General features: G+C 33.2%; 1 protein-coding gene across 7 annotated transcripts in view; it reads left to right on the forward strand.

Annotated features, from left to right (window-relative positions):
• The window catches only part of LOC105348867 (short transient receptor potential channel 7), a 39102-nt gene that overhangs the window by 7595 nt on the left and 13774 nt on the right, over positions 1–17733 (forward strand). For 4 of the 7 annotated variants that reach the window (XM_066065379.1, XM_066065380.1, XM_066065377.1 and 1 more), the window contains exons 2-5: positions 10617–10704; positions 13715–14365; positions 15579–15740; positions 16857–17024. In XM_066065379.1, the coding sequence (XP_065921451.1) occupies positions 10617–10704; positions 13715–14365; positions 15579–15740; positions 16857–17024 (1069 nt within the window). Of the gene's footprint in view, positions 1–737; positions 878–1928; positions 2060–8674; positions 8769–10616; positions 10705–13714; positions 14366–15578; positions 15741–16856; positions 17025–17733 lie in introns of those variants that run through there. The other 3 variants (XM_066065383.1, XM_066065378.1, XM_066065382.1) reach the window with 3 other exon arrangements.

Here is a 17733-nt window from a genome sequence, read left to right on the forward strand (position 1 = left end):
CCTATAATAAAAACGAGAAAGATGGCTCTGTATATCATAATACATAGGGATGTGGTATGTTGCAGTAGAATTTCCAGTTTTTAAGATAAATGTTGATGGTCAAATGGAAGCAAGACAATTTGACCGATTTCAGAATCAATATGACTGCCTGTGACACAGTGTGGTTGTTTTATTATATATCAAGATCAAAGTAAAGGGAAATAGTTTTAAACGAAGCAATCCAAGCTGAATACTTAGTATTACGTATGTATTTACTTTATTTAGTCTAACTGACAGAATTTAACCCTTAAAACTACATGATAACATTGAAAACAAATATGCATGGCATTTTTAAAAATCACGCTTTTTTTTAATTAAGAAAAAAAAATTGAAAATGCTGTAAACTTCTTCTTATATACACATGAATACTAGAATCGTATTGATTGTATTTTTATGGTATTTTTTTTTACCACAATGTCAAAACTACATTATAATTTTTATTAGAATGAGTTTTAAAAAAAATCTCTCCAAAAATTTCTCTGTATTTAAGCTATATAGTCTTCTATTCCTGAATGCGTTATGGTTAGTCCTGGATTCATAGCAAATTCTCTGACTTTGACGAATGTTAACCTTTGATTCCATCTTCCTCTTCGATGCTGGTTTCAAGGGTAATTGAACAGAAGAACGACAAATAAGCATGCATCTTAAGCTTAGTAACGAATCACTGTTCATAACCATGCAAGATGCTAGAAGAACATGCTAGCTGAAAAGCAGGCAATTCATCATGCATTCATATAATTGAAAAGGATTTTCAATTTTGATAGAGTGAATAAGGTTAGTTTTAGGGACAATATGACTATAAAACATGTTAATGGATGTTATTTCCATCATAGAAAAGGTGAGTACTCGTTGACCATCTGATGAAAATCTCTCTCTCTCTCTCTCTCTCTCTCTCTCTCTCTCTCTCTCTCTCTCTCCTCAATTTGCACTTGCTTATACCCTGTTTACCAATTTAGTAGTAAAATTGTTTTATTTTTTCCCAAGTGTGCTTGCACTTTTCCTGTATCTTCTTAATAGCGCTCTGCATTCTAAGAGAACATCCGTACTTCTCCTTATCATGTTCTATCCAGCAATGGATTGCAGGGTTCAACTGCAATTCCTCACTGAAATAATGAACAAAACCCGAGGCGTAATTCATTAATTTATCATAGAAACAACGATTATCCTTAATTTCTTTCAAAGCATCGTTTGAAGATATTTTGAAAAGCAAACATTTCATAAACCTTTATTAAACGATAGAATAACGAACATCCCTAAGAGCGGTGTCGGTTTCCTTTCTACATTTGTCTTCTTTGCAAGTGAGCATGCAGATCAATGTAATTTCTATAATTTGATGACTGAAACGGAATTCTTTAGAATATCTCTGATAAATATCGCATAAAAGTAGATTTTATGGACAATAAATTGCAGGTACCTCTTTTTTCCGATGGAAAACTTGTGTGTATTTTTATGAAAATGGATTAAAAATCCTCAATGTGGAAATATGTCCTAATTGCTAAATATTTTATGATGATGTTCAAGGCTCTTATACTCAGATATTACAGGAAGAATCCTTTTTTAACCTTTTTGCACGAACGACAACTCCCAGCAAGCAATCGATTATAGAACCATATCAATCAAGTCGTTTCAAGTAACAAAATGAATGCCATCACTACAATGCGGTTTACATTGTAAGCCCTAAATGAGAAAATCGTAATTAAAACCAATAAAATATATTATGCAAACATAATGATCACAAAAAATAGACGAGAATTCCTTCCCTTTGACTATAATGGTAATGAGATAAACAAATTTCTTTCACAAAACGTCTCTTTTAATTATGAACCGGAAATAATATTCTGATTTTCAAAGACAGTTCAGAGACTTCACTGCACGGTATGCCTATTTAGAGAGGGAAATTTATTACCATTACATAAAAATGCATCTTTTAAAAGAGAGAGAACTGAAATAGGAAACCAAGACACACTTGTGTATTTTCGGAGGTAATGGATGCCGCGGTTTGGGAGGAATATGTTGAAAGGTAATATTTCAAGTTTGTTAAGAGATAATGCTGAAACGTAATTTATTTTACTTCAAAATATTACTGTACAAATCAGATCGTGATAATTATAATTTTAGAACTACTATTAAAGCAATATGAGCTGTATATTTTAGAATTTTATTTTGCTGCAAAAGCCTGCTAGTATGATAAGTCTGGTTGTAACTTAGAGTTTTATGATAAATAAGATTTGAAAAAATCATTAGTTTTTGTCAGGAGAGAAATTTTACTTATAAGGAATATATAGTAGATCAATTTTTTGTACAGGACGACAATAATTCAATTTTGCCCCAATTAAGGCTTCTTAATGGCTTTTCCCACAAAGCAGAGCTAACAGAAATTTTGAAACCATGATATTTTTTGTCATTTTAGTAGAAAATAACATTTTTCTTCCCAAAAAAAAAATTTCAACATGAGAATTGCAGCTCATATTGCTATAAGTTTTCTTACAAAATAAGAAGAAATGTAGAAGTGTAGCTCCTCGGATTGAAGGACCGTGGAGCTACAGTTTCCATTTTAAAAAATGATTAAGGTATTACAAAACAGATAAGCAACCCAATTTCAACCTGCGTTCAGTGGATTGTTAAAATGAAACAGTTATGTTAAAATTTGCTGTACCAGTAAGTTACTTTTGAAGTTATTACAAATGTTTGTGTTGCTATTTATAGAAGAGACTTTTTTTTTACTTAAAGACATTGAAATGTTTTCAAACTGGTAACTTAAAGTAGATTCTGATGTTTTAAAATGTAAAATTAACGTTAAAATTAAAATTTGTGAATGACCTTTTTAGGCGAAAATTTGCAAAACTTTAAGGCATTTATACATAAATTGTATACTTTAATGTTAAGTAAAATGTAACTGTATACTGTTCACGACACCATTATTATAATGTATATCAAAATAGTGAAAATTTAGCAGTAAATTTTGAATTAATAGTGATTTAAAAATATTTGATAAAGGTAAAAACTGATAAAATCCCCGCGTCATTATTATTGACATTCGACATTTTGATATGACCTTGAAATTTGTTGTGCATAAAGGCTAAACACTTGAAACGATCATTTCCAAATTTCAGCCCTTTTCTATAAAAGATACAAAATTTACATTTTCTTAATTGGTGTAAGGCTAAATTGCACAAATTTCAAATGTTGGTTTTGAATTATCAAAATACGCTGTACCTCAATTTTTTTTCTGCTTTGAGTAAATGATGGGTATGATTTTTATATATTTTTCTTTAGATAATGGATTAAAACTCACTTTTACAAAATATTAAGACAGTATTTTGTGAAATTGCGAAAATTTTTCAAATAATCAATTTCACAGATGATTTGTAATACCTTAGGCAGAAATCGAATTATATTTTACAAATTATATCATGCATATACAATAAACCTATGAACCGGCCTTTAGTAATGAACAACATTAAATAATAACGTGGCAGAGATCTTATGGCAATTATTTTTTTTTTTACTGCTGTGTCTAAAATGTTTCCGGAAGGTTATGGACTTTATTATGTTAGAATGTTCAAATCAGGGAATAAATGTTTTCTTCCTAATTTTATAATAAGCAATCATAAATATATTTTTTAAAGTTGTTTCCTTGTTTTTTACATCTTGTATATATATATATATATATTTTCAAAATCTTCATAAACCTCTTTTTTATCCTAATTGAAAACCCAAAACAAGAATGGTTGAATAAGTATTTTTTCCTACAGTTTTAACATCTTTAATCGACTTCATCTTTTATTGTAATACGGTTGGTCTCCGTAGAATGAGACGATACTCACTGTGAAGTCTCCTTGATAACATGAGAAGTCTGAGACTTCGTAAGATCATCTTCAAAAACGCACTGCCAAAGAAGTATGTTTTTATGTCGCCAAATCAATTTGTAAAATGCACAAATGTAATCGTAACCCCACTCATTTCAGAAACTGGACTGACTTTAAGGGCTTAGTTCTTTTTGCAATGATTCACAGACAGTGACCTAGCGGCTACAAAAATCATCCGGCGCCACATCTGAGATCTCTGTTTGTCTTATTATTTATAGCTGTTTTGTTCAAGATTGTATCACTTCCTATTAACTTCTGTTAGTCCCCCCCCCCTCCCCTGTGTTTGAAAATGGCAATATTTTATTTATCAATGCAACGACAACGAACGACAACGAACAATATTGGATATTACTGAATCAAAGCATTTTATCACTGTTTATCAAAACAAATTTTTATCCGGATAAACCTTAAAAGAAATCGTGTTGTCCAGAAACGATGTTTCTTCTGGATATTAGTTTGATTAATTAAATGCTTTATGCGTATGTTATAAAACAGATGTTTAATAATATAACATGATATTCATTTTTTTTAAAAATCTACAGCTATCCATTGAATAATAGTCATTAATCAATCAAGTTTACTAAAGGGGTCGGAGGATGTTGCTCATTTTTAATTACCAGTTATCTTCACCAATAGTATTTATTAAGAAAACCTTTTCTGTGCATGGAAAATATGGCAATGGAGGATATCATGTAATCAATACTATTTAATTTTTAGATACGTTCGTTCCACTTTGTTTCCAAGGTTCAATGCGAGGCCCCAAACACCCCACACAAATACCGATCCTATCGCTGTTGATTTATCCTTTTGATTGACAATGGTTTTGCTCTGGTCCAATCACCAACGTAACGGAGAGATGTGTTGAAGATTTCTCGATTGCTTCACGGTGGGGCAAACGTTCCAGAGACTGTCTAACATAAAGCCGTCATTCAAATATTTTGCAGGAAATTGGGCTTTTTTGCAACATTCATTTAACCTTGCAAATTGAGTCAAAACAACAGCCAACAAAAGTGCAATCAATAAAGACCACTTTCTTTCCTTGGAACCAATTGCAATGTCTTCACAAGCTTTGAAATAAAAATTTGAACAAAGTTTAGATATTCATTTAAAGTGCAATCGCACAGCAGTTTATCTTAGTATATACACTTTATTTCATTCATTTGACAGTCCAAGGTTATAAGTTTCTGCATTCGACTCTACACGCAATGAACACGTTGGCTCACCCCAATAATAAACTTTCTCTGCCCTTGTTCTTGGTATCACATTGAGCGCCGATTGGGGCATCTTAGTCATCGGTTTTACTCCCGTAATCTGTTTTCTATTAAATCTAAACATTCTTTTATTATTTAAAAAAATTATAGCAGCCATATATTTTATGAAAAGATAACATGTTACTTATAGTCTTAACCAAGAGTTGGCCAATTTTACAATAGCGTTGTTTATCAATTCGACAACTGTCTTCTTGTCTTGGGTTTAAATCTCAATGTCAGCCTGTAGGTTTTGTTCTGTAATTCATGTCAAAACGAAGTATATTTTCTCGATAGGAAGTTTAACAAAAACTGTCCAAGAAAACCCCATTTACTTGTTAGCGAAACCAAATAATTTCTCAAAATACATGTATTTTCTTTTTTCTTTTCAGTCCTCACCTCTAAGACACGCAGGGGAATTTTTAATGATTCATTATACTATAAGTTCGATATCTATATGACTAATTAATCAATCAATTCGCTCTACCTCAATCCATCTGATTATCAAACGAATATTTTTTTCCAAAACATCTTTATGGTTTATCATTACATTATCGGCTATCTAGAAAGAGTCGCATTCCGTGTCTGGAAACGAGAAAGGGAAACTGCACGTGGTCATTATCTTTGGAATGCCTTCATGAGAGAACAAATGTTTTTCAGGCTTGGAAACGTCAGAACCAAATATATATCATATTTTATCATCAGTTAATCTGTCCTAAAAGAATCATATTTTTATCACCGCTTAATCTTGTCTTTCTTCCAAGAACGAAATCGAATTACGGTAGATTAGCAATATACCAAAGGATCATGCCATATATTTTGGTTCTCTATGTCATCTTTTTGTTTACAGAAACTACAATAATGAAACCCGAGCAAAGCTAGTCAACTCTATCCGATCTGTAGCATAAAATGTTAAGGTGGTTTGAGCGACAGGCACAATATCCAGGCAAACAAATCCATTGTTTGTTGGTTTTTCAGTCATAATGAATCTCCAAGTAGTCTTCTTAACCCAAAGATTGCAAAGAGTGATGCTCAAATTCATACCATTGAAAGAATACCATTATATGTTAATCAAAACGTTTCAATTCGTCAAGGAGCGAGAACAAATTTAAATCAAAGTACCGAAGAACTGACGAGAGTTGATTTTATCGATGGTTACTTATTTTAAAATCAATGATATGTTATTTCGCATGACAAGTACAGGTAGTTTCTAATCTGTATTTGAATTACGCACATTTTTATAATATGAATTTTCGGACTTTTTCGACACAAGAAACCCCATATAAATCATGTTAAGTAATATTTAAAGATATAATAAATTCAATCAAACTATGTATCAGTGATAGAAATATTTCTGGAAAATTTATGGATCCAAACAATATTGAACTCTCGTCTCGTTCAACCAAACGCTCGGCTGTCGCCGTTAATCTCCGACAAGCAAGAGAGATTATATGCTTGTCGGAGATTTACGGAGACAGCCGAGCGTCGAGTTGAACGAGACTATATTGAACTCTGGCGTAAGAATACATACAACTACAAAAAATATCTAAATTGTTCGTACCATTTAAAATCTGACTATTTTCAAGGTATTTATAAATATGTTTCCTTGAAAAACAATGCTTTAGCATACATTATTTCGGATTTATCAATTATTCTCAAGAATTAATTCTTGTCAGCGGCAATGATTTGTGCTTTGTTTCAAACAGCGTTTCACTTTCGGTTTGTTAGATTAAAAATACTGGTAACGTACAGATTAATATTTAGATATGCATCTTACAAAAGACCTCAGAACTTGCGATCTAATAATACATGTAAAGCCCCTTTCACGCACGAGAAGAAGCATGAAAATATTTGTGCGACCAAAAAAATTAGAAATTGTTCGTAAACTGTTGCCAAAATAATCGCATATGATAAAGTACTCCTACGAAACTCACACGATTCAGAGCGACCGTTGTGCGATGTAACGCATTGAATCTTGCGATATATGCAACTGTTGTATAATGGAAGCGAGGGTTGTAAAATAATGCGATAGGATCGCACGATAGACCTGATGATCGGACGATTGAACGTGCGCAAATGCATTTGTCGTACTGAGAGAAAGCCGCTACTATTTTCATTTATAATAAGAATAAAACGGAAAACATCAAAATACATCATTTTAAAGATAAAAACGTTAAATTAAACACAATTAAGGAAGAAAAAATTTATTTATACCGCCCGTTTTCGACGTTCTTCAGTAGACCAAGAAGATGACAAAAGCAACAGCCAAAATCAATGTCAATTGTGGCCTAAAACAGATATGCTTATAGTGTACACTGTATAAGGGAACTATTTGCCCCCGTTTTATTTTCGTTGATTTTGCTCTTTTTGTCAGTAAGCGGATTAGGTCTTGGCGAATTTCAATGTCTCACATTTTCTCTCTTTTACCTCAAGATTGCTGGTGCGAATTCAAAACGAGCCAAAGCTTAAAAAGAAGAGAAATTATAACGGGACAAAAAACCCCGCTGTATCCAGTATATACTAGTGGCAAAGTATGGAAACTGAAACCGATAAATCTTGCAATGATAGTAATACGTTGCAAAATTTACATGAGACACGTTGTGCAACAGTCTCATGGTCACACAACACACGCATAAACAGCTGCAATTTATCTTACGATCTTTAAAAATCGTGCATCGCTCTTGCGAGTACACAAAACGTTGTAAACCGTTCGTACTAATGTTCGTGCGTTACATTGCAATAATTTAGATCGCATTCGGCGCGTCTGAATAGTTTGCATGTCCATTATTTTGAGGAGACTTGATGCGATTAAAAACGCATGCAACGATGAGAGAGCTCGTGCAACGTATACAATAGCTCGTGCGAAGCCAAAAAATTCCGATCGTAAAGTGTTGTAAAGTGCTAGTGCGCCAATTGTGAAAGGGGCTTAAAGTTTTCTTCACCTTATTAATGATTTAAGTCAAGTTCAGTGAAGATTTCCCAAACTGAGACTTTGTGGTAGGTTCGTTCATAAAACGCAACCCAATGCTATTCCGTAAACATTACAATAACTAGATATAACTAAATAAATGAGTAAAATAACAATAAACTGGATTATCTCTTCTTAATTAAAGGTATTCCGGTATCTGATTAACCAACCATGTACAGGAAGTAAGGTGGCATACAAGTACAAAATTAGAAAATACTAGCATTTACTGCCAGGCTGTAAATTCAAAATGACAAACATTTTGTTGTTGATCAATATTTCTCGAAAACTTTGCGAACACATTTGAACTTGAAAGTAACAAATAAACTACATATGATAAATGAAATGTCCCCAATACAATGAAATAATTTATAAAATATGGTGTCTGTTGATAGATATATTACTGGAGAACATTCAATTTTCATTTTTTATGGACGACACATCTGCATTTTCGCGTTACATTATTAATCTATTAGATATTTTTTCATATTAGTCTGGGCTACAAGAAATAATCTAATTCAAGTAAAACCACAACAAAACACAACATTGGGTATAAAGACTACTATATAAAGGGTTTTAAAGTCTATTGCAAGAATTTTTCCTTAAACCCAAAGGGAGCGGTTTTATTCTGCAGGAAATAGCTATCTGGTAGGTAAACAAGTTTCCAAGGACTTTACAAATTATGAAAAAAGCAGTAAATGTTACAATGTATTTAAAACGAAGTAAGTTTTGAGAAAAAAACAGACGTTCTTTTTTTAGGACTTTACGAGATTAAAGCTGCTTGGTCCGATTTTTTTGTTATTACAGTATCAAAATTTTTTTCCATACAAACCATTTATCTTAGAAAGTTATGGACTTTCTCCTATTTACACCAGCAGAATCAGTCTCCTTTCAAAATTAGAAATATTCAAAGTAAATAAAAATAATTATTTTTTGGGCAAACGAAAAAACAAACCGAAGTGCATCACGGGAATTCTTAGAAAAGGAAACCGTTTGGTTTCGTCCCCCGAATGATTGGGGTTATTCAACCCGCATGCTATGCATCGATTGTAAAGAAAGCAGGCTTTGGAAATATTAGCGAACAAAACGTACACATGTTTATTTGTAATTTGTCTGACTATTTCGACCTTTATTTAATGCGATGTCAAAGTCGTAATACAACCATACCCGTCTCGTCGTCAGGGGTGAAATTTAACATGAGGCGAAATAACGCGGTACCCTTTTATGTCGTTTGTTTGTTAGCAAATTTTGTACATATTTTTCTTTATTGAAATTTGGCTTAATTGACTAGAAAAACCTACTGCAATGTCTATTATTATACAGATACTAAGCATAACCATCGTTTAAAAGCGTGCATAAAATTTGATATAAAATCGGACCAAGCAGCTTTAATCAACTTCGATCCCCGTTGTGTTTCATTCAAACTTAATTAACATGATTTATATTTGCTTAAAATAAGAATATATAATAAATCATGATTGTAAAGTACAAATACAGATGTGTCGTTCTCATCAAAATTGAATTCATTTAAATAATATTTAAATCAGGCACGTAGCACGTAGGGGGGGGGGATGGGGCTTGTCCCCCACCCCTTTTTTTGGAGTATGAAATAAAAATGAAATGAAAATAAGGAAATTAAGAATGATATTAAAGTTAAAGGTATACTTCGCTAAACCCCTCCTCCTCCGGATGAGGATTTTCATTATTTCAAGAATTTTGCTTGTCAAGATTTTTGGATGAGCCTGCCCCCCTCCCTTTCAAAAACGATGCTACGTGGCTGTAATTGAGCTGATTTCTATTGCTAAAGAATTTTTAATCTTTTACTTAATCTTTTAGACCCCACTTTTAAGAATGCTGTTTTGTTATTAAAATACAGTTAAAATAAAAAGATAAATGGGAATTCATTGAAATACGAAGAAAATCAAAGATATATTTTTACATCTTTTGAAAGTCAATGGTTTTTTTTTACTACTATCTCAGAATTAAAAAATTGTACATCTGATACAAAATGGCGGGGCAGGGTGCGGTCTAGCGGTAGAGTTTAATATCCTTGATGTGGATAAAAAGCAATTAGTGGAACTGTCAGAGAAGAGAAAAATGGCGATGTTTCTTCGATTCGCAAATCATATGCCTGACAGGTTCTCAAATTTTACAATTTACGATTTATTGGCCTTGATTTATAACAGCAGATCATTTTTGGTCAATGTCCCGAGTGTCTTGTTTCTGTACTGAGCAGCCACGCGTGCACAATAGTAATTTCCGAACTTGGAATCCTCTCATATCGGCGAAGACGGGCTGAAAATAACTGATACCGCGAATAGTCAAAAAATGTCTGTTAACAGTGAAGCGTTAACAGTGAAATTTTGCACCATCTTTTTCAAAACGTCCCATCTTCAGCAACATTTGACTGTTTAGTGTTGTTTAAAAGAGAACGATGTCCAATAGGTTTTTACCGTGTGTGGTTTACAATTCTCCCTATAATTCTCCTTCCCACAGGGCCGTAGATTACGGGTCGGCGGAACATAAGCGGGCCTCAACCATGCCGTCACAGGGTTCACTGTTCACCAATTTTGAGGAAGTTCAGGTAAGATCTCACCTTTGGCAATCTAATATACTAGTAGCAGTATCCTAGTGAGCCACCTTAACATTTGCTTTTCGTTTTTGAAGATTTTGAAACAGACAAAAAAAAAAATATCATGTTGATTTCATCATTTTGAGAATTTTGAATTAACTAGATAAATAAGTGTAAATACAAAATTTACAATTTTTAAAACAAAGTATACTTGTATTGTGTGAAAATACATAGTTATTTCTAGCCCTGAAAATCTAAAAATATACACTTGTAGTATGTATTATAGATCGTGTGTCGTGGGAATATTTTGGGAAAACTGTGGTTTCAACATTATTTATAGGCATCAATTTAGAAATTAAAGCACAGTTACAAACTATGGTTAATTGTGGTAAATGGCTGTACAAATACACAATTTTCAATGCTTTTTTGAACATTTGATTTCTTTAATTGACTATAAGACGAAATCCGATAAAGCAGGTGCTCAAAGAAAAATGATGAAACCACAGAGTTCGTGAACAAATCAGTAGCTTGCGTCATTTTAAATATTAAGTGGTGCTCGAAATCGGAATTAACACGTTTGCATCCCACATTGGGTATATGACGTTTTACCAGCAGTTATTTGAACGTGTTATTAACGTTCTAATTTTGAAAAATTTGAAAGGTTAAATACTTTGTCATTGAACTTTCGGGTAGATAACAGGTGGAAAGCTGGTATCCTCACTCTCACCAACATCTCCTCTATGCAAACTCCGGATACGCAATTATAATGATATACAGGATTGTGATCATAAATGAGGAATTGGCATGTAAACAGTTTTGATTGTTCGAAAACTTTTCAAAATAGGGATTTGATATATTTTGAAGACCGTAGAAAAAGATCTCTTTTTCTAACGAATTTCTTTTTAAAATGTCATCGCAAGTGACCTTTACTTAATTGTAAATGTCTCTGCCTGCATTGCTTGGCAAGAACAATCATTATATATTTCTATTCAAAGTAGAAATCAAAATTGACTCGCTGACTTTCATACAGACATGTTTAATTATACTTTGAGTGGACGAGTTTGACCAATTTTCAAAGTGTTGACAAATTTGGTTTCCGTAAATAAAAGGTTAAATGAAAGGTTAAGTTAATAAATTGAATAATACTAAATGAATGTTTGTTTTTGAAAACTTTTCGAGTTAAATAGATTTTTTTTACAAATCAGTTTATGCATAACATGTTTGCTTTGATTTGATTACCTCACCAACAATCATATGGTTAACAATTTAAATAGTATCCCCATGCACACTCAAAGATCCTATGGCACATGCATCGGTCTTGTAGGTGGGTAAAAACTACGAAACAGTCGTCGCAACTCTTTGGTTAAAAGAAATTATGTGTTCGTTTTTACTATACTAACAATTTCATATTAAACCAAGAAGAAAAACAAGAAGCCTAAAACCCGTTTTATTGACAACCTAGTGACGTTTGATTTAATTTGGGATGGATAAATGAGAAATTCTAAGTCCTGTACACTGGTGTGTTCAGAATAATAACAGTTTTTGCAAAAAATGATACTTTCTTTCGTCTGCAAATTTGAACACTACATTTATCAAACAAATGGACAAAAAAGCTATGAAATGACTACTAGTATTATATAGAACCCTCGCTGTTATTGATCCTACAGCATGAGTTAAACAGGATTCTAATTTCTATTTGCTATAAAACGTCTACATTTGTTATATCATAAACATGGGGAAAAAAACAATGGAAGATCCAAGACCGTTTTTTTTATAAATCAAAGTCACACTGAGGGGTATTCATACTGTAAATTAAGTTTCTCATACATCACAAAAAGAGGGGAAAAAACAAACAAGGAGACAACACCAAATCCCCAAAATGCGCAAACAAACCAAACAAAACAAAACAAAACAAATCGGTCCGTCTTCTGCATGAAACATTTTTGTGTTTGCAATTTGTTTATTATGTTAAATCTAGTCAAGCACCACAAAACCACATATGTTTGTTTTCTGACTATTTCCATTTTGGGGGGGATACGTGCAATATTTTCTTCGAGTGTTATTTCCCTGTCGCTTTATTTTTGAGATATTTGGTGATAATAAATAATAATACCAAAGATAGCTTTAAAGATGAAATTTTTAAAAGGACACTAATTCTTCGGAGTAAAAAACTAATGACAGAGGGCGTTAGAACAAGGGTAAGGAATTCTTGGCATTCATATATCGCCCGAAGTATATCTTGATAAGCATAGATGAATAACCTCTGTGTAGCATTATGCTTTCGAGGCAGAAAACCATGTTGACAAGAGATAAATTTATGAATTTGTGCATATTACCTAACAAATAAAACGATTAGTAACATACGAGGATAAATAGACGATAGCAAAGAAATCACAAGCTTCACATTTTTAATGTCTTTCAATCTTCCAAAATGATTTGAATTCTCGACCGTTCGACAAAATTTTCACCATTACCTTTACATATTTTTATGTTGTCTTGAAAGATCGTCTCTAGCAATATAAAAAAAGAAATAAACATTTTACCATAAGAAAATCCAAAGAATAGGAATAAAAAACCCATCAAAAAAATCTATGACATTAATATATTATATACATTAAGAAATGTTTGCATACCTTTTGAATTCGCGCTCTTTACTTCTTACAACTGTCATGTTGTAAATTTTGAATTTACCGGGTGGCAGTAAATACAAAATTTAAGTTGTCATGTTGTAAATTTTATATTTACTGCCACCCAGTAAATTCAAAATTTACAACATGACACAACCATCGATATCAGTGTTGTTCATAACTCCATAAACGCAATTACATTTCAGTATAAAACTTACTTTTAAAAAAATCATACAGCAATTATAAACAACAAACATTTTTCCAGTAATCAAGGAAATTCAATCTACAATTGCTCTGCTGGAATAATTATATTTCATGGAATGTTTCAGCTAAGCATTTGGTTTCATATCCTCGTGTTCACTGAAATTGTTTGTTGCATGCTCCATTTTCTGTAGCTTACAGACGAGGAGAGAGTGTACCTGAATGCAGCCTCCATGGGGGACGTGGGCATTGTTCGCCAGTCTTTGGAGGAACCGGACGGGGCCCTGAACGTTAACTGTGTGGATTACATGGGGAGGAACGCTCTACACCTCGCAATAGACAGCGAAAAAATTGGGGTTATTGAGATTCTAATCGACAACCTGAACTTTAACTGTATAGAGGAGGCTCTGCTACATGCAATTAGTAAAGGCGCAACGAAAATCGTTAAACTAATTATTGAACACCCAAACTTCATGGCGGGTGAGGATAGGTTCAAAAGTTTCGGAGTAACTGAGGCATTTTTCAGGACAGAAGAGAAAAGTCAATTTCCTCCCGACATTACACCTTTGATTTTAGCTGCTCATTATAATAACCATGAAATTGTTCAAATGTTTTTGTCCAGGAATCACAAAATTGAAAAACCACATTGCATATCATGTGCGTGCACAGACTGCGCAACAAAACAGAACTATGATGCTTTAAAGAGATCGCGGTCTCGCTTGAATGCATATCGGGCACTTGCTAGCCCAGCGTACATGGCGCTATCAAGCCCCGACCCTATCATGACTACCTTTGAACTTCGACAGGAAATGATGAAATTAGCAGAAGTGGAAAAGGAATTTAAGGTGAGGGACTTTTCCTAACAAACTTCAAAAACGATTTTTGTTTTTGCTTGTATTTTGAATTTGGCCTTGAACGATATGTATGAAAAAAAAACCCATAGAATTTATAATGAATAAAATCCTCAAATCAGATTAGTAAAAAAAAAAAAACAGAGTAAAAACACCTGGGTTCGACGTCGGGTTTTTTTTCTGTGGTGAAAAAACCGAGTTAAAACAGACAACGAGGAGCCACAAGCTTTTCCGAATTGTCAAATAATTTATAGGAAACCCATTCTGTAACTTTTATTTATAACACCTGAACAATACTTTTCTGTGTTATAACAGATGAGACCCACGTACAAAACAGAATCTGCTTGATCAGAGAGAACATACAAAAAACCATTGCGCATTTTTAGAAAAAACAAAGTCATATATTAAAGTACAGTTACAAATCTTGATGTCCTGTTCAAAGATAATAAACATCTGACTCTATTTGAAGATGTTGGATATAATTTCTAATTCAATTTTCCTTCCAGTACTGCTCCATAAAGAGAACATACCCCATATCCCACTTGATTCTGTATCAACTTTAAATATCACTAACCTATAAAAAAGATACCCCTAAGGCGTGTGGATTTATTGGCTTTGCTAAATTCAATTTTTTTTTTGGTAGTTTGCTCTGAGCAGGTCCGCTACTCCAATATGCATAGTGAACAATACACATACTTGTGACAATATGAAAATAGTACATGGCATATTTCTTGTTTAACTTTGTTGCACTCCGCTATATTTTACCATGTTGTTCTTATGATAAAAAGCAAATGGCGTGGTGAGTTAACTGACCATTTTACAATGGAAATGAAGCATCCACCATATTTATATACTACACTTTGCAACTCACTGTTAAATTTGTCGCCGTTTACTTCGGGATCATAGTAAATGATATACTCTCTATTGTTTTAGCTCATTTTCATGCATTTTTTTTTATAATGCAAAACGTGAATAAAGGAGACTTCTATTGCTGAATTTAGCTTTAGTTACTATTTCTAAAAATCTAGTTTATTTGGAGCTATGTCATCACAGGTGTACGATTATAGAAATATACACATGTATCATGTATATTAGTCTTTGAAGATACAAAAACAAATTTTAAAGCTTTAAAAATGACATTTGTGGACCGTTAACTCAATGAACATGCGCTCGGTTGCAATATTGTATCAGGTACAGTGCTTTTCAGAGCGAATACCTGGCACTGCTGGAACAGTGTATGAACTTCGCCTGTGAATTGATTGATCTCTGTCGAGGTACGCAGGAAGTTGAGGCGGTGGTGAGTGAGGGTACCGGCTGCGGGGAACCTCTAGCCCGACTTAAAATGGCCATCCGATATCAGGAAAAGAAGGTGATGAATAAGTGATTGTTGTTTACCTGAATGTTTCAATGTTTACTAAGAATATATCACTGGAAAATACTTTTACGCACGTTGTCTAAAGCCCGACTACATTTAAAAGTGTTTTGCATTGTTATCAAGTCCATATGTCTTTTTGTCAATTTATTTGGTTGAGAATTTAAGTTACTTTGAACTTTTCAATTGAAAGAAGCTCTCTTTTTCAAATGGGAAAAAGATAGATCACACCAATATTTGAATCGGCCGGTCATATCTTTTTGATAAGTTGCGACTAGTGAATATTTCAGGTTTACTCATATTTCGATTAGCTTTTGATAGAACCTTAACATGAAAGCTATAGAGATTTATGTTCGGGGGTCAAATAGGTCCTGTCTTTTGCGCATTGAACAGACATTGATCGACGAGGCACACTTTACAGAAAAGGGGCGATCATTTACCGCGAACATGTTGCTTTGAAGTTAATAAAGTTAGCTGCTGTTATTGGTTGAAAAGGAAGTATATCAACAATTCATTTGGTTGCCCGTTGATTGAATCTAAGGCGTTTTGAGCGTTATTCAAGTTAGGAAGAATATTGTGTAATGTACAGACTATATAGAGGTCGCTGACATCGTTCGAAATCATTTATCACCGAAGTCTTTGTCTGATCCATGTTTTGTGGTTATCTATTTCGGTGGACGATAGAAATGGCTCTTTTAATTCATTTATTTTGACATTACTTCTGTTACTGACGTCATATCCTGTCCCGGGGTAAATTTGACATTTGCAACGTAGTGTCTAATTTCGAGAACAATAAACTACTGGTATGATATAATTGAAAAAAAAAACACCCAAAAATCATGCATATAATACAAAGATACTTTAAAAAAAAATGGAATTATCTTTATTCTGCAATAAATATTTGAATCATATTTCTAATTTTGAAATTTAGATTGGATTTCTAATTTTGTCCGTTTCGTTCCAAAAATAAGAGAGATATAAAAGAGATAAAAAATACTACAGATAAAGATAATGGTGTAAGGACTCTTAAAATTATTATAAAAACTATTTTTATCTGTTGACAAAGAAGTAAGGCAATAATTTGATTGTACTTGTGGTTGGGTTTCTCTACAGTTCGTGGCCCACCCTAACTGCCAGCAGCACATGACGACTCTCTGGTACGGGTCAGAGATGAGCTTCCTTCAGTCTCTCAGTCTGTGGAAACAACTTGCCTTCATCCTTCTTTTTCTTCCATGTATTCCGTTTCTATGTGTCGCATACATCATTTTTCCAAACACGAAAGTAGGTACTTATATTTTGATCTCGATTTCAAATTCACATTTTGTAATCGATCCCACGAGTTTGAAATATTTTTATTTGACCATTTTTTTAATGTAAAAAGTAGCATGTCATTATTTTCAGTAGCTAAGCGAAATAAAGATTCTGGGATGGGAATCATCGAAAGACAATACGAAACGGGGGGGGGGGGGGGGTAGGAGTTGCACACAAGTTGACTGTCAAACACCAAAATAAATATTCACTCAGGAAATACGTTATATCCGCATATGCTTACAAAACACAATTTGCCCAACGATCTGTTGAAAAGTAAGAAAGCGGCCAGTAATATTTGGCACTGAGAGATCCCATCAGACGTGGCCAATCAGATATAATATGACAGGCAGAGTGGCCGACTTGTTGATGAATTAACTCCGGTGTCTGTGTGGCGGGGGCAGTCGGATAAATCACATAATACATCATTTTTATGTTTACGTACGAGGGAATAGTGATTCGAAATATCGATATTTTATGTGAACTAAAATATCCGTGAATGCTCCTTTAATTGTCTGATTTTTCATCCAAAGAGAAGCTTAAACTTCACGGCCAAAAAGCGGATGTCCAAAAAATACTTTAAAAAATTATGTTATCTTATAATCAAACATCCCCATTTCCTTTTTCTTTTTTATAAAACAAAAATTAGTAATGGTATTTAAAAATGCTCTATTAAATGATA

Source organism: Magallana gigas, chromosome 7, assembly GCF_963853765.1.
Source record: "Magallana gigas chromosome 7, xbMagGiga1.1, whole genome shotgun sequence".
Taxonomy (NCBI): domain Eukaryota; kingdom Metazoa; phylum Mollusca; class Bivalvia; order Ostreida; family Ostreidae; genus Magallana; species Magallana gigas.